Source organism: Ovis aries, chromosome 10 (genome assembly GCF_016772045.2).
Source record: "Ovis aries strain OAR_USU_Benz2616 breed Rambouillet chromosome 10, ARS-UI_Ramb_v3.0, whole genome shotgun sequence".
Taxonomy (NCBI): Eukaryota; Metazoa; Chordata; class Mammalia; order Artiodactyla; family Bovidae; genus Ovis; species Ovis aries.
In genome coordinates, this window is record NC_056063.1 from 70,470,507 (window position 1) to 70,494,271 (window position 23,765).

The window sequence follows — 23,765 nt, forward strand, 5'->3', positions numbered from 1 at the left end:
TTCACATATGGTGTTAATGATTGATTCCAAGTTCCCTAATTTATAGTCCAAGTCCTCTAATTTCTTGCTTTAAGGCAGTTTTTCCACTCTCATCTAGTTAGGCTCAAATTTACTTTATTTTGCTCCTAAGTCTAAACCTACATCCTTTACACTCTGGGCAGACCCAAGTTAATTGAGAAACAGGGTGGGGGATTTTGTTTCTCCCTCCTACTCCTCCCTTTGCTATCCTTGTGGGCAGGGCTTTTGCCACATTGAGGAGATGAAGGATGAACATGGGTCCCTAGAGCTCTCCTGTCAGGGGTTATCCTGCTCATCCTGACACCATGCATGTCCCCAAGAAAGTGTTATCCATTTTGCTACGTTTTAAGTATGAATTTGTATCAACATGGGAATCCAATTTTCTGTCTCCCTGTCTTATTTCAGACTCTTCGCCTGAGTAACTCGGCCATAGGGAAGACCACCACAGGCCAGATAGTCAACCTGCTATCCAACGATGTGAACAGGTTTGACATTGTAAGTGCCCAAGGGATCCTCTTTCATTTTTCACTGGGTTCAGCTTTTTGGGAGCCAAGTGCCAGGGTTTGGCGTCAGCCAGGGTTCTAAGATAAGGGTTGTCGTTATCCAGCTCTCATCTTTTCTGTGTGCAACTTACATGTAAAAATATGTATTGTCTTGTGGATTAGAATTTTGTTTTTCTAATACTAGATAGGCAGCAGTGTTCTATCCCAGCTCGGTTAGTGTCCCTAAAGGGCCTCCTGGTGTAGCCCTTCTTGGCACATGTTGTCAGTGTTGCTGAACTGTCTTCCTCCTTCTCTGGATGGTGAAGGCTTGGTGGGCAGAGATTGTTATTTCCCCTGTGCCCTGTTCAGTGCTGCTGCACAGGGAGCCTGTGAGGAATATGCCAAGTAGGTGGTCTCCAGCCAGACTCAACTTCCTCTCAGCTGTCAACCCCACACTCTTTTTTTTTTTTCACACTTACCTTATGACTATGCAGTACTTGTTTCCACTGTTTCCCCATCAATTTGCCATGAAGTGATGGGACTAGATGCCAAGATCTTAGTTTTCTGAATGTTGAGTTTTAAGCCAACTTTTTCACTATCTTCTTTCACATTTTATCAAGAGGCTCTTTAGTTCTTCTTCACTTTCTCCTTAATTGTGGTGTCATCTGCATATCTGAGGTTATTGATATTTCTCCTGGCAATCTTGATTCAAGCTTGTGCTTCATCCAGTCCAGCATTTCTCATGATGTACTTTGCATATATTTTTGGGCTCCAAAATCACTGCAGATGGTGACTGCAGCCATTAAACTAAAAGATGCTTGCTCCTTGAAAGAAAAGTTATGACCAAAATAGACAGCATATTCAAAAGCAGAGACATTACTTTGCCAACAAACTTCCATCTAATCAAGGCTATGGTTTTTCCAGTAGTCATGTTTGGATGTGAGAGTTGGACTATAAAGAAAGCTGAGTGCCAAAGAATTGATGCTTTTGAACTGTGGTGATTGAGAAGACTCTTGAGAGTCCCTTGGACTGCAAGGAGATCCAACCAGTCCATCCTAAAGGAAATCAGTCCTGAATATTCACTGGAAGGACTGATACTGAAATTCTAATACTTTGGCCACCTGGTGGGAAAAACTCACTCATTTGAAAAGACTGTGATGCTGGGAAAGATTGAAGGAGGGAGGAGAAGGGGACGTCAGAGGATGAGATGGTTGGATGGCATCATGAACTCAATGAACATGAGTTTGAGCAATCTCTTCGATTTTCTGATGGACATGGAAGCCTGGCATGCTTCATTCCATGGGGTTGCAAAGAGTCAGACATGACTGAGTGACTGAACTGAATGAAGATAATGGTGACCTCCTTCAAAAGGTCCTGTGTATGCACTGCCACAGTCAGTGTCCCCAACCCTGTAGCAGGTCACAGCCAACCCATGCCTCTGCCAGAGACTCTTGGACACTCATGGGCAAGTCTGGGTTAGTCTCTTGTGGGGTCACTGCTTTTTTCTCCTTGGTCCTTGTGCACACAAGGTTTTTTTTTTTTTTTTTTCCTTCTGCTCTCCAAGAGTCTGTTTCCCCAGTCCTGTGTAAGTTTTGGTGGCCCTATGGTGGGGTTAATGGTGATCTCCTCCAAGAGGGCTTATGCCATACCCAAGTCTGCTGCACCCAGAGTCCCTGCCCCTGTGGCAGGCCACTGCTGACCTGTACCTCCTCAGGAGACCCTGAAACACTCAAAGGCAGGTACTGGCTCAGTCTCTGTGGGGTCTCCTGGTGTGCACAAGATTTTGATGGCCACAGGACTGGAAAAGGTCAGTTTTCATTCCAATCCCAAAGAAACTCAATGCCAAAGAATGTTCAAACTACCACACAGTTGCACTCATCTCACACACTAGCAAAGTAATGCTCAAAATTCTTCAAACCATGCTTCAACAGTATGTGAATGGTCCAGAAGTTCAAGCTGGATTTAGAAAAGACAGAGGAACCAAATTGCCAACATCCATTGGATCATAGAAAAAGCAAGAGAGTTCTAGAAAAATATCTACTTCTGCCTTATTGACTATTCCAAAGCCTTTGTGTGAATCACAACAAACTGTGGAAAATTCTTCAAGAGATGGGAATACCAGACCCCATGACATGCCTCCTGAGAAATTTATATGCAAGTCAAAAAGCAAGTTAGAATTGGACATGGAACAACAGACTGGTTCCAAATCAGGAAGGGAGTGTGTCAAGGCTGTATGTTGTCACCCTGCTTATTTAACTTATATGTAGAGTACATCAATTGAAAAGCTGGGCTGGATGAAGCGCAAGCTCTACAAAAAAGATCTTAATGACACAGATAAACATGATAGCACCATCACTAACCTCGAACCAAATATCCTGGAGTGTGAAGTCAAGTGCACCTTGGGAAGCATTACTGCCAACTAAGCTAGTGGGCATGATGGAATTCCAGTTGAGCTATTTTAAATCCTAAAAAATGATGCTGTTAAAGTACTCCACACAAAATGCCAGCAACTTTGGAAAACTAAGGAGCGACCACTGGACTGGAAAAGGTCAGTTTTCATCCCAGTCTCAAAGAAGGACAATGTCAAAGAATATTCCGAGTACCACACAGTTGCACTCATTTCACATGCTAGCAAGGTAATGCTCAAAATCCTTCAAGCTAGGCTCCAACAGTACAGGAACAAAGAAATTCCAGATGTATAAGCTGGATTCAGAAAAGGCAGAGGAATCATAGATCATATTGCCAACATTCCTTGGGTCATAGAAAAAGGAAGGGAATTCTAGAAGAACATCTACTTCTGCTTCATTAACTATCCTAAAGCCTTTCACTGTGTGGAACCCAATAAAATGTGGGAAATTCTTTAAGAGATAGGAATACTAGACCACCTACCTGCCTCTCAAGAAACCTGTATGCAGGTCAAGAAGAGAGAGTTAGAATTGTACACAGAATAACGGACTGGTCCAAATGAGGAAAGGAATATGGCAAATCTGTATATTGTCACCCTGCTTATTCAACTTTCATACAGAGTATATCATGTGGAATCCTGGGGGTGAAGCTCAAGCTGGAATCAAGATTGCTGGGAGAAATATCAATAACCTCAGATGTGCAAATGACACCACCCTAATGGCCAAAAACAAAGAAGAACTAAAAAGCCTCTTGATGAAGGTGAGAGAGGAGAGTTAAAAAGCTGACTTAAAACTCAACATTCAACAAACTAAGATCATGGCACCCAGTCCCATCAATTCATGGCAAATAGATGGGGAAACAATGGAAACAGTGACTCACTTTGTTTTCTTGGGCTCCCAAATCGCTGTAGATGGTAACTGTAGCCATGAAATTAAAAGATGCTTGTTCCTTGGGAAAAAAATGTTATAACAAACCTAGATGGCCTATTAACAAGGAGAGACATCACTTTTCTGACAAAGGTCCATGTGGTGAAAGCTATGGTTTTTTTTTTTTTTTCCTAGTCTTATATGGATATGAGAGTTTGACCATATCATGAAGTCTGAGCACCAAAGAATTAATACTTTCAAATTGTGGTGCTGGAGAAAACTCCTGAGAGTCCCTTGGATAGGAAAGAGATTAAACCAGTCAATTCTAAAGGAAATCAACCCTGAACATTCACTGGATTGACTGATGGTGAAGCTAAAGCTTTAATCCTTTGGCCACATGATGTGAAGAGTTGACTCACTAGAAAAGACCCTGATGCTGGGAAAGATTGAAGGCAAGAGGAGAAGGGGACAACAGAGGATGAGATAGTTGGATGGCATCACTGTCTCAATGGACATGAGTTTGAGCAAGCTCTTGGAGATAGTGAAGGACAGGGAAGTCTGGTGTGCTGCAGTCCACGGGGGGTCACAAAGAGTCAGAAATGACTAAGTGATGAACAACAACAACTTGTCTTTCAGTTATTCATTCGTCAGACATGAAGTCAGGTACCTCTTCAATTTCAGGGATGAATAAGGCTTAGTTTCTGCCCTGGAGAAGTCAAAGCCCATCAGGGAGGTAAATACACAAGTCATTACTGGAGGGAGTGGTAGGTACCATAATGTAGACTTTCCTGGGGTCTCAGGGAGCCCCAGGGAAAAAGGAGTCTAAATTTTGGGACAGAGAGAGAGTTTAGGGATGCCCTGAGATCATTTGCGTTGTTGACAAAATCATTTTCCTTCCAATGTGCCTGTCTGCTTCTCCCTGGACATCCCTGAACCCAGCCTTGTGCTGCCCCAGAACAGCATCATCTGGGGAGGATGCTTCGATTTCTGCTTCAGCAGGTTTAAAACCCACTGAGATCATTTCTATTTAGGCTCCTGTCTCTTCCTTCAGAGCAGATTGTTTCTAAATGTGTGCTTATAGTTTTGCTTTTATACAGTTCTAAGAAGATTTTGTCTTTTTCTTTTAAGGTAACGATGCGCTTGCACATCCTGTGGATTGGGCCACTTAATGCTATCACAGTGATCATCCTGCTCTGGATGGAAATAGGAATATCATCTCTTGCAGGGATGGCACTCCTCATTATTTTTATGCTTTTGCAAAGCTTCTCTGGGAAGTTGTTTTTATCACTCCGGTAAGAGAAACACTGGTTTAAAAAAATAGATGATATGTACTTGGTGAATCCACAGTCTACTCTATGCTTTTGTTAAAAAAAAAACAAAACCAAAAACCAAAAAACACAACCTTCTATCATCTCCTTTTTTGCATGTGTTGTAGACCCTTCAGGCTTAGCTAGTGGAGGCTCCATCCTTAAACCAAAGAGTGATCTTGAAGGGGGAAAGGTGAAGTCATTTCCTGACTTCCTGGAATTGTACTTGAATAAGTATAGTGTCTGTAAGCAGAATTTACCTAAGTCCAAGTTATTTAAACATTATTAAATAGTAATCATCCAATAGGCCCAATTCAAGCTGCATATATTTTTGCTATGCTTGTATTAGGATCATTTTCAGTTATTTAAGTTCATGGCTTGTTTTTAATTCATTGTTTGCATTAAGTTATCAGAACTCCAAGGGCATAAAGACATACATTTATAAAGCCCCATAGTACCAGCAGCTTATGTGATAAAAGAGTGTCTAGTGATGAAGGGTCTAATGGTGATGAGTCAGACTTGAAGCATATATCAGGGGATTGGAGGTGTGGTGTTGTTCAGATTGTCAGGTTATGAAGATGCACTGTTTGAAGCACATTGAGCTCTTTTCCTTTTTTTGGTGACTTTATGCATGTTATTTTTCTCTACTTGGAATTTAATTTCTTATCTTTACCACAGAAAGATGTTCCTTATCCTTTGAAGCCCTGTGTGAGTGCTATCAGATCTCTGAAGCTTTTCTTGCTCTCCTTTCCCAGTGGAATTCACAGGCCCATCTTTTCTGTTCCCCAGGACTTTAATCCTATTTTATTATAGCACATTGTCTTTCCGTTAGATTTGGTGTCTTCTGCCCTCCCTACCTGACCACAACCTCCTTGGGCAGGTGGTTTGTACTTGACTTACTTCAGGTCTTCCTTAGTCAATACTGCAAGTTCTCCAAGTTATTTGTTGAATTGGGCTGAATGGTTGACTTCCTAATTGAAGTCTTCCTCCATTTGTACTCTGAGTAGGACCTGCCTATGTTGTCAGCCTAGGAGAGCTGTAGGAAATAATTTGATCCCTGGTTTCTGACTGTGCCACTGCTGCTGTCAGTAAGGAAATTTTTGCTGTGATCACTAAGGCTCATCTCTCACATTTGTTCCCTTAGGAGTAAGACTGCAGCTTTCACAGACACCAGGCTCAGGGCCATGAATGAGGTTATAACTGGCATCAGAACAATAAAAATGTATGCTTGGGAAAAGTCATTTGCAGAGCTTATTACCAGATTAAGAAGGTAACTTTCTGTATATGTCAAACCACAGTTCGTACTTTTTTTATTTCCTGTTTTTACTGAATGGTTTAAAAGTATTACTGTTCTTTTATTTACCATCTTCCTAAAGGAAAAAATATATATGCTTCTTTCTTATATATAAATGAAATTTCACATATCAATACCCCAAATCCCAAGGAAGCAATGATCCTAAAATGTTAGTATTTGAGTTGATGACATTTAAACTAAAACTACAATTTATGTTAATATAGAACAAATGGGAAGATTGTAGAGATTGTATATTTGTATTGGGCCAAACTTTATGAATCAGTATTTTTTATTCCAGAGCCATGAAAATACCATTCCTTTTGAATTTGCTTTAGGTTTATAGCAGTTTTGTCCATCTTTCATTTAAATATCTGATGAGTGTTTATACTCCAGCACAAGGTATTCATAATTCTCTGGCTTCACCCTGTTACCTCTCACCTTTGCACCTTTGTGAGGGCCCCTCCCTCTGCTGGGAATACACTCTCTCGTCTTCCTTTTTCTCTGGCTTCCACCAACCCTGATTGACTCCCTCTCATCTCAGGGTCCATGTATGTGTGAATTGCCCTAACTTTACTGCTTTGGGTTACACATCTCTGCTCTATGCTCCCATGGGGGCCATGCTGGCTGCCTCTGTCTAATGTCTTGGTGGACATATGAAATCTTAGTTCCCTGACTGGGGATCAAATCCATGGCTGCTGCATTAGAAGCATGGAATCATAACCACTGGGTCGCTCATCTTCTTTTCTAAGTTCATGAACTCCTGGAAGGGACAAGTTCTCTCTTTCTGTCATCCTCAAGGTACCCTGCACACGACTTGTGATTACAAATGTTTGTAGAATGAATGTTCAAACTCAAGTGTTATTAACCCAAAATGTTTAAAAGTGTGACATTAAGCCTCCATTTAGTTGGGAGAGTGAAGTGGTGATGAAGTGTGTGGTCCTTGGGTTGGGGCAGAGCCCCAAGTGTGCACTGTACAGTGTCTCCATGATGTGAGGGATGGTTCATCTTAATCTGTGTCCACTCCCTAGAAAGGGGCCACTCACACAGGGCACTTGAATTCATAGCTTGGATGTTGATGCTTCTTTTAAAATCTATTCCCTTCTCTCTTTTACAGGAAGGAAATTTCCAAGATTCTGAGAAGTTCCTACCTTGATGGAATGAATTTGATATTCTTTGACACTGCAAGCAAAGTCATCCTGTTTGTTACCTTTACCACCTATGTGCTTCTTGGCAACATGATCACAGTTAACCAAGTGTTTTTGGCCATAACACTGTACCAAGTTGTGCAGTTTACAGGCATCCTCCTCTTCCCTATAGCCATTGAGAACATAGCAGAAACAATCGCCAGTGTCCGAAGAATCAAGGTTTGGTGACATAACTTTTTAAAGTTTTAGGTAGATTTTAGGTAAAATGATTCCTTTTATTTGGTGTCACTGTGTGTTAGTTAGGTGAGATTTAATGCTTTCGGACATAGCTGGTAGCTGTTCCAATATGTCATATGTACTCCCCTCTCTTCTTTGGTAGATCACATTACAAATAATGTAAGATCACTGCTCATTTATGAGCAGCAGTAGCAGAGGCACAGGGTTCTTGATGTACAAGTGATGGCTGCAGGGCAACCGAAATGTCTAAAAGCAAAAGAACTAAACAGATTGCATCTCCTGTGTTAACTTTAATGACTAGCAACCGTGTTTAGTCCTGGGGTGAATTGGATTCCTCTCTGAGTCTGGAGGGAAAGAACTTGCTGAGAGGTCCTGCTCCTTGGACAGGAAGAGTGGCCTCAGATTCACTTAATTCACTCTTTAAAAATGGTTTCTTTCCTCCACAGATGGTTTTCTTGTTGATTTCTGAACATGCCTTTTGGATCTGACTTGTCCTCTTTACCCTTACTCTTTAATCCTATCTCTAATTGGCTTCTTCCTTTCAGATTTGTGATTTCCACCATACCCACTGTCTCTTTTTTTCTGTCTCTGTATTGCCAAGGGCAAATAATTTACATCACCAAAATAAGAGCCTGGCATACAGTAGGCTCTAAAATACTTGAATGTTTATAAGTAGGTCTAAAATGAAGGTAAACTGGCTTTGTGAGCCAGCCTGGGCATGACTTTGAGTGTCTGAGCTTTATAAAATATTTAATTTCTTTTGTACTTCTCCTTAGTGATGGACAGACAGTAACAGATCCATAGTGAAGTTAGATAGGTCTGGGTGTGATTTTATCTGGGTGTGATTTTATTTTATTTTTGGGTCTTATGATAAAAGTTGAATTTTTTAATGATGAAGTTTCTATATACTATATAAAAAAAAAGATTATTCACAAAGCACATCAGTCGTACAGGGTTAGTTCTGGTCCCCTGAGTTTTGTCATTCTTTCTGCCAGGGGCTTCTAGCAACACTGTTAAGGGATGGTCCATTCAGTTCAACAATTTTTTTTCCCCCTTAGCTTTCACATCTTGAAAGAAAACACTTAGGAATATCCATGGACCATAGTCACATTGTCAATGACAGGGTAATGTGTCCAGATGGAGGCTTCATACATGTGCTGTACTGCTGTGATTTTGTTATAGTGCTGTGATTTTGACACAGCCACTATCTTTGATCGCTGTTGCCAGGGCTCACTATGTGGTCTCGGTACACACAAAGTCTTACAGGTTTTCTCATTTAATCCTGACAGCAATTGAATGAGATTAGCATGTGTCCCTGCTTTACAATTAAGGAAACAGGTTTCTGTATCAGGTGAAACAACTCATCTATCCTCAAATAGCCTGCAAATGACATTCTAGGATTCTACCCAAAGCCTGGTTTCTTAGCGATTGTTACATTATTGTCTTCTTAGTACCTTCTGCCAAGTGGAGTAACTCCTTAAGTGTGATTTACATCAACTAGTCTCACTCTGAAGATATGCAAAGGTTCCCTGCTTCCTGAAAAATTAAAAATTTTAACTGTTAGCTCCACTGGCCATTCTGTTTGTTTCCCAGCACTCTGACAAGTGAGGAGGGAGGGAGGTGGTTAGGTTGTCTCTGTGACTGCCACAATCACCCCCACTTTGGGGTCTGGGCTCACTGTGTTGGGCCCCCTGGGTCGCCTTCTCTTCTCTCATTGATTTAAGCAAATACTGCAGAGCCTCCAGTAGCCCCATGAGCCTCTCCCAGCACTTTCATTCACGCTGATCCAGGGCTTCCATTTATGTACATAGCCAGTCCAGCGCCACCCAGCATCATGTCGGGTGGGCTGATGTTAACTCCCTGGTAGTGTTCCAAGCCCTGTGACAGCTGACTGTGTCTGGTAGACTGTGTCTGATTCTTTAGTGTAGTGCCTGGACCATACTGGACATATCATGGGCATCAAATACATACTGGATTGACTGAAACAACAGTTACAGGAAATGTCTGGGAGCCTACAGAGGCCCAGGGTGGCTCAACCTGCACTAGAAGCCAGAGAAATGCAGAGGGAGGGAGGAGACCGGGGTCAGCCTTCCTGGAACATTGATCTTTGGTGTGTGTATGTGGTAGTGTGTTTCAACTTAGGGAAGCTGGATCTTATCAAGAATGGAAATAGATCTGAATCTTCCCTTTGTTTTCTGTGTCTGTCTGTGTATCAAACCAGCCCAACTGGACTCACTAGGCCTGCTCTCTAAAGAGAGGAGTTGTGGCTAGCGCAGCCCGGTGTTCATGTAGACTCTGCTGGCCTGGCTCCTGGTCTGGGCTCTTGAGTCTTGTAGATAATTAGGAACACTCAGTCTTGATTAACAAAGTTAGCCAGAAAGTCTTGCCAGCCATCATGAGATAAAAGAAGATTAAAACCACCAGACTTTATGCTAAAATGTATCTGGAGTCCAAAGATGATCTTGACACAGAATTTCCTCCTGTTTGGAGTTGGCCAGTCTTTTTTCTCTTTTTTTTTCTTTCTTGTTTATATTTTATTTATTTATTTTTAACTGGAGGATAATTGCTTTACAATGTTGTATTGATTTCTACTGTACAAGATCATGAATCAGTCATAATTATACATATATCCCCTCTTAAACCTCCAACTCTTTTCAATCCTGTGGACTGTAGCCCATCAGACTCCTCTGTCCGTGGAATTCTCCAGGCAAGAATACTGAAGTTGGTGCCATTTACTTTTCCAGCAGTTCTTCCCAACCCAAGGATCGAACCCAGGTCTCCCACATTGTAGGTAGATTCTTTACCATCTTAGCTACCAGGGAAGTCCTATTTTCATTTTATTTATTTATTTATTTATTTATTTATTTTTAATTGGAGGATAATTATTTTACAATGTTATGTTGGTTTCTGTCATGCAATATCATGAATCAGTCATAATTAAACATATATATCACCTCCCTCTTAAACCTCCCTCCCCTCCACATCCCACCCCTCTAGGTTGTCACAGAGCACCAGGTTGAGCTCCCTGTGTTACACAGCAACTTCTCTCTAGCTAAGTTGCTCAGTCATGTCCAACTCTTTGCTACCCCCTGGACTGTAGCCCACTAGGCTCCTCTGTCCATGGGATTCTCCAGGCAAGAATACTGAAGTGGGTTGCCATTTCCTACTCCAGGGGATTTTCCCAACCTAGGGATTGAAGCTGTGTCTCCTGCATTGGCAGGTTGATTCTTTACCACTGAGCCACCTCTGTTTTACACATGATAGTGTATATATGTCAGTGCTATTTTTCTCTCTCAATGTATGTCCCACCCTCTCCTTCCTGTGCTGTGTCCACAAGTCTGTTCTCTACATCTGCTTCTCCATTCCTTCCCTGCAAATAGATTCATCAATATCATTTTTTCTAGATTCCATATTTATGCATTAATTTATGATATTTATTTTTCTTTTTCTGACTTACTTCTCTGTATATAACAGGCTGTAGTTTCATCCACCTCACTACAACTGACTCAAATTCATTCCTTTCTATGGAATTGCCAACATTCTTTGGATCTTAGAGAAAGCAAGGGAATTCCAGAAAAATATTTATTTCTGCTTCATTGACTATGCTAAAGCCTTTGACTGTATGGATCAAAACAAAATGGAAAATTCTTACAGAATTGGGAATATCAGACCATCTTACCTGTCTCCTGAGAAACCTGTATGCAGGTCGAGAAGCAACAGTTAGAACTGGACATGGAACAATGGACTGGTTCAAAATTGGGAAAGGAATACAGCAAGGCTGTATATTGTCACCATGTTTATTTAACTTATATGTAGAGTACATCATGAGAAATGCCAGACTGGCATTTGTGAGTTATAAATAGGAATCAAGAATGCTGGGAGAAATATCAGCAACCTCAGATATGTAGATGATATGTAGAGGGTGAAAAATGAGAGTGAAAAAGCTGTTTTAAAACTCAGTATTAAAAAACTAAGATCATGGCATCTGATCCCATCACTTCATGGTAAATAGGAGGGGAAAAGTTCTAAGCAGTGATGGATTTTCTCTTCTTGAGCTGTAAAATCACTGCAGATGGTGACTGCAGACTTGATAGTAGAAGACGCTTGTTTCTTGGAAGGAAAGCTATGACAAACCTAGACAGCATATTAAAAAGGAAAGACATCATCTTGCTAACAAGATGTAAGATCTGTGTAGTCAAAGTTATGGTCTTTCTAGTAGTCATGTATAGATGTGAGAGCTGGACCATAAAGAAGGCTGAGCACCAAAGAATTGATGCTTTCAAACTGTGGTGCTGGAGAAGACTCGTGAAAGTCCCTTGGACAGCAAGGAGATCAAACCAGTCAATCCTAAAGGAAATCAACCCTGGTTATTCATATGAAGGACTGATGTTGAAGGTGCAGCTTCAATACTTTGGCCACCTGATGCGAAGAGCTAACTCAATGGAAAAGACTGATGCTGGAAAAGATTGAGGGCAGGAGATGAAGCAGGCAACAGAGGATGAGATGGTTGGATGACATCACTGATTCAATGGACTTGAACTTGGGCAAACTCTGGGAGATGATGAAGGACAGGGAGGCCTGGTGTGCTGCAGTCCATGGGGTTTCAAAGAGTCAGACACGACTTAGTGATGGAAAAACAACAAATATTACATTGTATATATGTACCACAATTTCTTTATCCATTCATCTGTCAATGAATATCTAGATTTCTTCCATGTCCTGACTATTGTAAATAGTGCTACAGTGAACATTGAGGTACACATGTCTTCTTGAAATATGGTTTTTCTCAGGGTGAATGTTCAGTTGTGAATTGCTGGGTCATATGGTAGTTTTATTCCTAGAATTTTAAGGACTTCCATACTGTTCTCCATAGTGGCTGTATGGATTTACATTCCCAACAACAGTGTAAGAGGGTCCCCCCTTTTACACATCCTCTCCAGCATTTATTGTTCGAAGGTAATTTGATGATGGCTAATCTGAGTGGTATGAGGTGGTACCTCATTTAGTTTTGATATGTGTCTTGAAAAGAAAGGCGAAAAAGCAAAAAGGCTGTCTGGGGAGGACTTACAAATAGCTGCGAAAAGAAGAGAAGCGAAAAGCAAAGGAGAAAAGGAAGGATATAAGCATCTGATTGCAGAGTTCCAAAGAAGAGCAAGAAAAGAAAGCCTTCCTCAGCGATCAATGCAAAGAAATAGAGGAAAAGAACAGAATGGGAAAGACTAGAGATCTCTTCAAGAAAATTAGAGATACCAAGGGAACATTTCATGCAAAGATGGGCTCAATAAAGGACAGAAATGGTATGGACCTAACAGAAGCAGACGATATTAAGAAGAGGTGGCAAGAATACACAGAACTGTACAAAAAGATCTTCACAACCCGGATAATCATGATGCTGTGATCACTCACCTAGAGGCAGATATCCTGGAATGTGAAGTCAAGTGGGCCTTAGAAAGCATCAGTACGAACAAAGCTAATGGAAGTGATGGAATTCCAGTTGAGCTAGTTCAAATCCTGAAAGATGATGCTGTGAAAGTGCTGCACTCAATATGCCAGCAAGTTTGGAAAACTCAGCAGTGGCCACAGGACTGGAAAAGGTCAGTTTTCATTTCAATCCCAAAGAAAGGCAATGCCAAAGAATGCTCAAACTACTGCACAATTGCACTCATCTCACAAGCTAGTAAAGTAATGCTCAAAATTCTCCAAGCCAGGCTTCAGCAATATGTAAACCGTGAACTCCCTGATGTTCAAGCTGGTTTTAGAAAAGGCAGAGGAACCAGAGATCAAATTGCCAACATCCCCTGGATCATGGAAAAAGTAAGAGACTTCCAGAAAAACATCTATTTCTGCTTTCTTGACTATGCTAAAGCCTTTGACTGTGTGGATCACAAGAAACTGTGGAAAATTCTGAAAGAGATGGGAATACAACACCACCTAACCTGCCCCTTGAGAAACCTGTATGCAGGTCAGGAAGCAACAGTTAGAACTGGACATGGAACAACAGACTGGTTCCAAATAGGAAAAGGAGTACGTCAAGGCTGTATATTGTCACCCTGCTTATTTAACTTATATGCGGAGTACATCATGAGAAATGCTGGGCTGGAAGAAGCACAAGCTGGAATCAAGATTGCCAGGAGAAATATCAATAACCTCAGGTATGCAGATGACACCACCCTAATGGCAGAAAGTGAAGAGGAGCTAAAAAGCCTCTTGATGAAAGTGAAAGAGAAGAGTGAAAAAGTTGGCTTAAAGCTCAACATTCAGAAAACTATCATGGCATCTGGTCCCATCACTTCATGGGAAATGGATGGGGAAACAATGGAAACAGTGTCAGGTTTTATTTTTCTGGGCTCCAAAATCACTGCAGATGGTGATTGCAGCCATGAAATTAGAAGATGCTTACTCCTTGGAAGGAAAGTTATGACCAACCTAGGTAGCATATTGAAAAACAGAGAGATTACTTTGCAACAAAGGTTCATCTATTCAAGGCTATGGTTTTTTCAGTAGTCATGTATGGATGTGAGAGTTGGACTGTGAAGAAAGCTGAATGCCAAAGAATTGATGCTTTTGAACTGTGGTGTTGGAGAAGACTCTTGAGAGTCCCTTGGACTGCAGGGTGATCCAACCAGTTCATTCTAAGGGAGATCAGTCCTGGATTTTCTTTGGAAGGACTGATGCTGAAGCTGAAACTTCAATACTTTGGCCACCTCATGTGAAGAGTTGAGTCACTGGAAACGACTTTGATGCTGGGAAGGACTGCAGTCAGGAGATGAAGGGGATGACAGAGGATGAGATGGCTGGATGGCATCACCGACTCGATGGACGTGAGTTTGAGTGAACTCCAGGTGTTGGTGATGGACAGGGAGGCCTGGTGTGCTGTAATTCATGGGGTCACAAAGAGTTGAACATGACTGAGCGACTGAACTTTGAACTGAATTATGAGTAATGTTGAGCATCTTTTCATGTGTTTATTGGGTAGCTGTATGTCTTTGGAGAAGTGTCCGTTTAGATCTTCTGCCCGTTTTTTGATTGGGTTGTTTGTTTTTCTGATACATTACACGAGCTGCTTATATATTTTGTAGATTAATCCTTTGTCAGTTGTTTCATCTGCAATTATTTTCTCCCATTCTGATGATTGTCTTTTCATCATGTTTATTGTTTCCTTTCCTGTGCAAAAGCTTTTAAGTTTAATTATATCCCATTTGTTTATTTTTGTTTTTATTTCCATTACTCTAGGAATTGGGTTAAAGAGAATCTTGCTGTGATTTATGTCAAAGAGTGTTCTGCCTACTTTTCCTTTGAAAGTTTTATAGTTTCTGGCCTTACATTTAAGCCATTTCAAGTTTATTTTATTTATTTATTTAATTTTTATTTTTACTTTATTTTACTTTACAATACTGTATTGGTTTTGCCATACATTGACATGAATCCACCATGGGTGTACATGCGTTCCCAAACATGAACCCCCCTTCAACCTGCCTCCCCATAACATTTCTCTGGGTCATCCCCGTGCACCAGCCCCAAGCATCCTGTATCCTGCATCAGATAGACGAATCAGTGATTCGTTTCTTACATGATAGTATACATGTTTCAATGCCATTCTCCCAAATCATCCCACCATCTCCCTCTCCCTCGGAGTCCAAAAGTCCACTCTACACATCTGTGTCTCTTTTGCTGTCTCGCATACAGGGTCATCATTGCCAACTTTCTAAATTCCATATATATGTGTTAGCATACTGTATTGGTGTTTTTCTTTCTGGCTTACTTCACTCTGTATAATCAGCTCCAGTTTCATCCATATAATTAGAACTGACTCAAATGTATTCTTTTTAATGGCTGAGTAATACTCCATTGTGTATATGTACCACAGCTTTCTTATCCATTCGTCTGCTGATGGACATCTAGGTTGTGTCCATGTCCTGGCTATTATAAACAGTGCTGCGATGAACATTGGGGTACATGTGTCTCTTTCAATTCTGGTTTCCTCAGTGTGTATGCCCAGAAGTGGGATTGCTGGGTCACAAGGCAGTTCTATTTGCAATTTTTTAAGGAATCTCCACACTGTTCTCCATAGTGGCTGTACTAGTTTGCATTTCCACCAACAGTGTAGGAGGGTTCCCTTTTCTCCACACCCTCTCCAGAATTTATTGCTTGCAGATTTTTGGATCACAGCCATTCTGACTGGTGTGAAGTGGTACCTCATTGTGGTCTTGATTTGCATTTCGCTAATAATGAGTGACATTGAGCATCTTTTCATGTGTTTGTTAGCCATCCGTATGTCTTCTTTGGAGAAATGTCTATTTAGTTCTTTGGCCCATTTTTTGATTGGGTCGTTTATTTTTCTGGAATTGAGCTGCATAAGTTGCTTGTATATTTTTGAGATTAGTTGCTTGTCAGTTGCTTCATTTGCTATTATTTTCTCCCATTCCGAAGGCTGTCTTTTCACCTTGCTTATATTTTCCTTTGTTGTGCAGAAGCTTTTAATTTTAATTAGATCCCATTTGTTTATTTTTGCTTTTATTTCCAGAATCCTTGAGGGGGGGGATCATAGAGGATCCTGCTGTGATTTAGGTCGGAGATTGTTTTGCCTATGTTCTCCTCTAGGAGTTTTATAGTTTCTGGTCTTACATTTAGATCTTTAATCCATTTTGAGTTTATTTTTGTGTGTGGTGTTAGAAAGTGATCTAGTTTCATTCTTTTACAAGTGGTTGACCAGTTTTCCCAGCACCACTTGTTAAAGAGATTGTCTTTACTCCATTGTATATTCTTGCCTCCTTTGTCAAAGATAAGGTGTCCATATGTGTGTGGATTTATCTCTAGGCTTTCTCTTTTGTTCCATTGATCTATGTGTCTGTCTTTGTGCCAGTACCATACTGTTTTGATGAGTGTGGCTTTGTAGTAGAGCCTGAAGTCAGGCAAGTTGATTCCTCCAGTTCCATTCTTCTTTCTCAAGATTGCTTTGGCAATTCGAGGTTTTTTGTATTTCCATACAAATCTTGAAATTCTTTGTTCTAGTTTTTCAAGTGCTCATGGAACCTTCTCCAGGATAGATCACATCCTGGGCCATAAATCTAAACTTGATAAATTAAAAAAAATCGAAATCATTCCAAGCATCTTTTCTGACCATAATGCATTAAGATTAGATCTCAATTACAGGAGAAAAACTATTAAAAATTCCAACATATGGAGGTTGAACAACACACTTCTGAATAACCAACAAATCACAGAAGAAATCAAAAAAGAAATCAGAATATGCATAGAAACTAATGAAAATGAAAACACAACAACCCAAAACCTGTGGGACACTATAAAAGCAGTGCTAAGAGGAAAGTTCATAGCAATACAGGCATACTCAAGAAACAAACAAAGAAAAAAATCAAATAAATAACCTAACCCTACAACTAAAGCAACTAGAAAAGGAAGAATTGGAGAACCCCAGAGTTAGTAGAAGGAAAGAAATCTTAAAAATTAGGGCAGAAATAAATGCAAAAGAAACAAAAGAGACCATAGCAAAAATCAACAAAGCCAAAAGCTGGTTCTTTGAAAGGATAAATAAAATTGACAAACCATTAGCCAGACTCATCAAGAAGCAAAGAGAGAAAAATCAAATCAATAAAATTAGAAATGAAAATGGAGAGATCACAACAGACAACACAGAAATACAAAGGATCATAAGAGACTACTATCAGCAATTGTATGCCAATAAAATGAACAACGTGGAAGAAATGGACAAATTCTTAGAAAAGTACAATTTTCCAAAACTGAACCAGGAAGAAATAGAAAATCTTAACAGACCCATCACAAGCACGGAAATTGAAACTGTAATCAGAAATCTTCCAGCAAACAAAAGCCCAGGTCCAGACGGCTTCACAGCTGAATGCTACCAAAAATTTCGAGAAGAGCTAACACCTATCCTCCTCAAACTCTTCCAGAAAATTGCAGAGGAAGGTAAACTTCCAAACTCATTCTATGAGGCCACCATCACCCTAATACCAAAACCTGACAAAGATGCCACAAAAAAAGAAAACTACAGGCCAATATCACTGATGAACATAAATGCAAAAGTCCTCAACAAAATTCTAGCAATCAGAATCCAACAACACATTAAAAAGATCATACACCATGACCAAGTGAGCTTTATCCCAGGGATGCAAGGATTCTTCAATATCCGCAAATCAATCAATGTAATTCACCACATTAACAAATTGAAAAATAAAAACCATATGATTATCTCAATAGATGCAGAGAAGGCCTTTGACAAAATTCAACATCCATTTATGATAAATACTCTCCAGAAAGCAGGAATAGAAGGAACATACCTCAATATAATAAAAGCTATCTATGACAAACCCACAGCAAACATTATCCTCAATGGTGAAAATGGAAAACATTTCCCCTAAAGTCAGGAACAAGACAAGGGTGTCCACTTTCACTGCTACTATTCAACATAGTTCTGGAAGTTTTGGCCACAGCAATCAGAGCAGAAAAAGAAATAAAAGGAATCCAAATTAGAAAAGAAGAAGTAAAACTCTCACTGTTTGCAGATGACATGATCCTCTACATGGAAAACCCTAAAGACTCTACCAGAAAATTACTAGAGCTAATCAATGAATATAGTAAAGTTGCAGGATATAAAATCAACACACAGAAATCCCTTGCATTCCTATACACGAATAATGAGAAAGTAGAAAAAGAAATTAAGGAAACAATTCCATTCACCATTGCAACGAAAAGAATAAAATACTTAGGAATGTATCTACCTAAAGAAACTAAAGACCTATATGTAGAAAACTATAAAACACTGGTGAAAGAAATCAAAGAGGACACTAATAGATGGAGAAATATACCATGTTCATGGATTGGAAGAATCAATATAGTGAAAATGAGTATACTACCCAAAGCAATTTACAAATTCAATGCAATCCCTAACAAGCTATATTTGTATTTTTAATAGTTGTTTTTTTCTCCTGTAGTTGACATCTAATCTTACTGCATTGTTATCAGAAAAGATGCTTGAAGTGATTTTAACTTTTTTTAAATTTACCAAGGCTAGATTTATGGCCCAGGATGTGATCTATCCTGGAGAATGTTCTGTGTGCTCTTGAGACAAAGGAGAAATTCATTGTTTTGGGGTGAAATGTCCTATAGATCTCAATTAGGTCTAAGTGGCCCATTGTATCATTTCAAGTTTGTGTTTCCTTGTTAATTTTCTGTTTGGTTGATCTATCCATAGGAGTGAGTGGGGTATTAGAGACTCCCACTATTATTGTGTTACTGTTAATTTCCCCTTTCATCCTTGTTAGCATTTGTCTTACATATTGTGGTGCTCCTATGTTGGGTGCATATCTATTTATAATTTTTATATCTTCTACTTGGATTGATCCTTTGATCATTACGTAGTATCCTTCTTTGCCTCTCTTCATGGCCTTTATTTCAAAGTCTATTTTATCTGATATGAATATTGCTACTCCTGCTTTCTTTTGGTCTCCATTTGCATGAAGTATCTTTTTCCAGCCCTTCACATTCAGTTTGTATGTGTCCCTTGGTTTGAGGTGGGTCTCTTGTAGACAGCATATATAGGAGTCTTTTTTTGTATCCATTCAGCCAGTCTTTGTCTTTTGGTTGGGGCTTTCAACCCATTTACATTTAAGGTAATTATTGATAAGTATGATCATCTGGCCCCATCACTGCATGGGAAATAGATGGGGAAACAGTGGAAACAGTGGCAGACTTTATTTTTCTGGGCTCCAAAATTACTGCAGATGGTGACTGCAGCCATGAAATTAAAAGACGCTTACTCCTTGGAAGGAAAGTTATGACCAACCTAGATAGCATATTGAAAAGCAGAGACATTACTTTGCCAACAAAGGTCCGTCTAGTCAAGGCTATGGTTTTTCCAGTAGTCATGTATGGATGTGAGATTTGGACTGGGAAGAAAGCTGAGCACCAAAGAATTGATGCTTTTGAATTGTGGTATTGGAGAAGACTCTTAAGTATCCCTTGGACTGCAAGGAGATCCAACCAGTCCATTCTAAAGGAGATCAGTCCTGGGTGTTCTTTGGAAGGAATGATGCTAAAGCTGAAACCCCAATACTTTGGCCACCGCATGTGAAGAGTTGACTCATTGGAAAAGACTCTGATGTTCGGAGGAATTGGGGGCAGGAGGAGAAGGGGATTACAGAAGATGAGATGGCTGGATGGCATCACCGACTCGATGGAGATGAGTTTGAGTAAACTCCGGGAGTTGGTGATGGACAGGGTGGCCTGGCGTGCTGTGATTCATGGGGTCGCAAACAGTCAGACAAGACTGAGCAACTGAACTGAATTGAATGATCCCATTGCCATTTACTTTGTTGTTTTGGGTTTGAGTTTATAAACCTTTTCTGTGTTTCCTATATAGAGAGTATCCTTTAGCATTTGTTGAAGAGATGGTTTGTTGGTGCTGAATTCTCAGCTTTTGCTTGTCTGTAAAGCTTTTGATTTTTCCTTCATATTTGAATGATATCCTTGATGGGTATCATAATCTTGGTTGTATGTTTTTCTCTTTCATCACTTTAAGTATGTCCTGCCTTTCCTTTCTGGCCTGAAGAGTTTCTATTGAAAGATTAGCTGTTATCCTAACGGGGATGTTATTTCTTGCTTTTCCCTTGCTGCTTTTAATATTTGCTTTCTGTGTTTGATCTTCATTAGTTTGATTAATATGTTTCTTGGGGTCTTTATCCTTGGGTTTATCCTGTTTGGGACTCTCTGGATTTCTTGACCTGGGTGGCTATTTCCTTCCTCATTTTAGGGAAGTTTTCAACTATTATCTCCTTGAGTATCTTCTCATGGCCTTTCTTTTTGTTTTCTTCTTCTGGGACTCCTATGGTTTGAATGTCGGGCATTTAACATTGTCCCAGAGGTCTCTGAGGTTGTCCTCATTTCTTGTAGTTTTTTTTTTCTTTTTTCCTCTCTGCTTCATTGACTTCCATCATTCTATCTTCCACCTTACCTATCCTGTCTTCTGCCTCAGTTATTCTACTGTTGGTTTCCTCCAGAGTGCTTTTGATCTCAGTTATTGCATTATTCATTATTGATTGACTCTTCTTTATTTCTTCTAGGTCTTTGTTAAACATTTCTTGCATCTTATCAATCTTGTCTCCAGTCTATTTATCTGTAACTCCATTTTGTTTTCAAGATGTTAGACCATCTTTATTATCATTATTCTGAATTCTTCTCCTGGTATTCTCCCTATCTCAACCTCTTTTTTTGGTTTGATGGGCATTTATCATGTTGCTTTACCTGCTGTATATTTCTCTGCCTTTTCATTTTATTTAGATTGCTGTGTTTGAGGTGGCTTTACTGTAGGCTGGAAGTTTGTGGTTCCTTTTTATTGTGAAGCTAGGTCCCTGTGGGTGGGATTAGACTAGTGGTTTGTCAAGGTTTCCTGGTTAGGTGTTGGGACTAGCCCAACAACAAACTGACATGAGGGAGCAGTGCCACAGAGGAGTAAAGAAAAGCAAGACTCAGAAATAAGGTGAGGATCAGGGGGCTGATGCCGTTTGCAGACAAAAGCAAGATCCTGATCCTTGCAGGCTTTTTATTGCTAACATCTACTTTCTTGTGTGTGCTCTAAAGACATCTTTTTTTTTTTTTTTTTTAACAGTTTCAGATCGGTGATAGTGATATACAACGCACAGTCCTCAATGTCAAACCTTCAGGCATTTCATGACTATGTTTTGCCCTTCAGCTAGTGACGACCTTTCTCAGCAACTCCCTCAAGGCTCTGGTCACGAGAAGAGTCACTAATATTTTTCCATCAATCACATCACTACTTCAGCATCTTGCTTTCAAGATATTTTTCCACAATGTACTTTTTACTGTTCCCGGCCCTTTGCCTGGTGGTCATGAGAAACTCATTCTTATTTTTCAAAGAAGCCTTCTTAATTATAGTACAGGACTGTGCATAGCATATACCCTACATATCACCCTCCCCACTTTTTTAGAAGCTTATTTTTGATGATAGTTGTCCATCATAGAGGCCAAAGCGATAATCACTAATTGTTGTTGTCCGTCGACTTTCTTGGTGATTCACCTCCAGACTATGTAGAAACAGAAAATAAGACATCTAAAAATTAACATAAAACCAGCCATTGATAGTTGTCAAGTGTGGAATGGGATTTAATTGAGAAATTCCATTTCCTGCTGCTTCCAGCAGATTACATCCTTGCAAAAGGTGTAGTTTCTGAGAGAAAGTTTCCATAATCTCTTGCTGTAAGTTATTAATATCCAGAGATACATTACCTTGATTTAAGAGGTGTTGTTTAACTATGTCTCAATGAAATGAAGATTCATTATATTTGTGAAGAGTGACACAAAAAGAAGTTATGTTCCAATCACACTTAAGACGAATCTGTTTTTCAGTTCAGTTCAGTTCACTTGCTCAGTCGTGTCCGACTCTATGCGACCCCATGAACTGCAGCACGCCAGGCCTCCCTGTTCATCACCATCTCCCGGATTCACTCAGACTCACATCGATAGAGTCCGTGATGCCATCCAGCCATCTCATCCTCGGTTGTCCCCTTCTCCTACGGCCCCCAATCCCTCCCAGCATCAGAGTCTTTTCCAGTGAGTCAACTCTTCGCATGAGGTGGCCAAAGTACTGGAGTTTCAGCTTTAGCATCATTCCTTCCAAAGAAATCCCAGGGCTGATCTCCTTCAGAATGGACTGGTTGGATCTCCTTGCAGTCCAAGGGACTCTTAAGGGTCTTCTCCAACACCACATTCAAAAGTATCAATTCTTCAGCGCTCAGCCTTCCTAGTCCAACTCTCACATCCATACATGACTGCTGGAAAAACCATAGCCTTGACTAGATGGACCTTTGTTGGCAAAGCAATGTCTCTGCTTTTGAATATACTATCCAGGTTGGTCACAACTTTTCTTCCAAGGAGTAAGTGTCTTTTAATTTCATGGCTGAATTCACCATCTGCAGTAATTTTGGACCCCCCAAAATAAAGTCTGACACTGTTTCCACTGTTTCCCCATCTATTTCCCATGAAGTGATGCGACCAGATGCCATGATCTTCATTTTCTGAATGTTGAGCTTTAGGCCAACTTTTACACTCTCCACTTTCACTTTCATCAAGAGGCTTTTTAGTTCCTCTTCACTTTCTGCCATAAGGGTGGTGTCATCTGCATATCTGAGGTGATTGATATTTCTCCCGGCAATCTTGATTCCAGCTTGTGCTTCTTCCAGCCCAGCATTTCTCATGATGTACTCTGCATATAAGTTAAATAAGCAGGGTGACAATATACAGCCTTGACGTACTCCTTTTCCTATTTGGAAACAGTCTGTTGTTCCATGTCCAGTTCTAACTGTTGCTTCCTGACCTGCATGCAGATTTCTCAAGAGGCAGGTCAGGTGGTCTGGTATTCCCATCTCTTTCAGAATTTTCCACAGTTTATTGTGATCCACACGGTCAAAGGCTTTGGCATAGTCAAGAAAGTAGAAATAGATGTTTTTCTGGAACTCTCTAGCTTTTTCCATGATCCAGGGGATGTTGGCAATTTGATCTCTGGTTCCTCTGCCTTTTCTAAAACCAGCTTGAACATTTGGAAGTTTACTGTTCACGTATTGCTGAAGCCTGGCTTGCAGAAGTTTGAACATTACTTTACTAGCATGTGAGATGAGTGCAATTGTGCGGTAGTTTGAGCATTCTTTGGCATTGCCTTTCTTTGGGATTGGAATGAAAACTGATCTTTTCCAGTCCTGTGGACACTGCTGAGTTTTCCACATTTGTTGGCATATTGAGTGCAGCACTTTCATAGCATCATCTTTCAGGATTTGAACAGCTCAACTGGAATTCCATCACCTCCACTAGCTTTGTTCGTAGTGATGCTTTCCAAGGCCTGCTTGACTTCACATGCCAAGATGTCTGGATCTAGGTGATTGATCACACCATCATGATTATCTGGGTTGTGAAGATCTTTTTTGTACAGTTCTTCTGTGTATTCTTGCCACCTCTCCTTAATA

At 40.2% G+C, this 23,765-nt stretch overlaps 1 protein-coding gene across 1 annotated transcript in view; it reads left to right on the forward strand.

Annotated features, from left to right (window-relative positions):
* LOC101106781 (ATP-binding cassette sub-family C member 4-like) overlaps positions 1 to 23,765 on the forward strand; it is a 321,113-nt gene that overhangs the window by 93,978 nt on the left and 203,370 nt on the right. The window contains exons 5-8 of the mRNA XM_042254990.2: positions 424 to 513; positions 4,901 to 5,064; positions 6,224 to 6,349; positions 7,488 to 7,737. Of these exons, the coding sequence (XP_042110924.1) occupies positions 424 to 513; positions 4,901 to 5,064; positions 6,224 to 6,349; positions 7,488 to 7,737 (630 nt within the window). The remainder of the gene's footprint in view (positions 1 to 423; positions 514 to 4,900; positions 5,065 to 6,223; positions 6,350 to 7,487; positions 7,738 to 23,765) is intronic.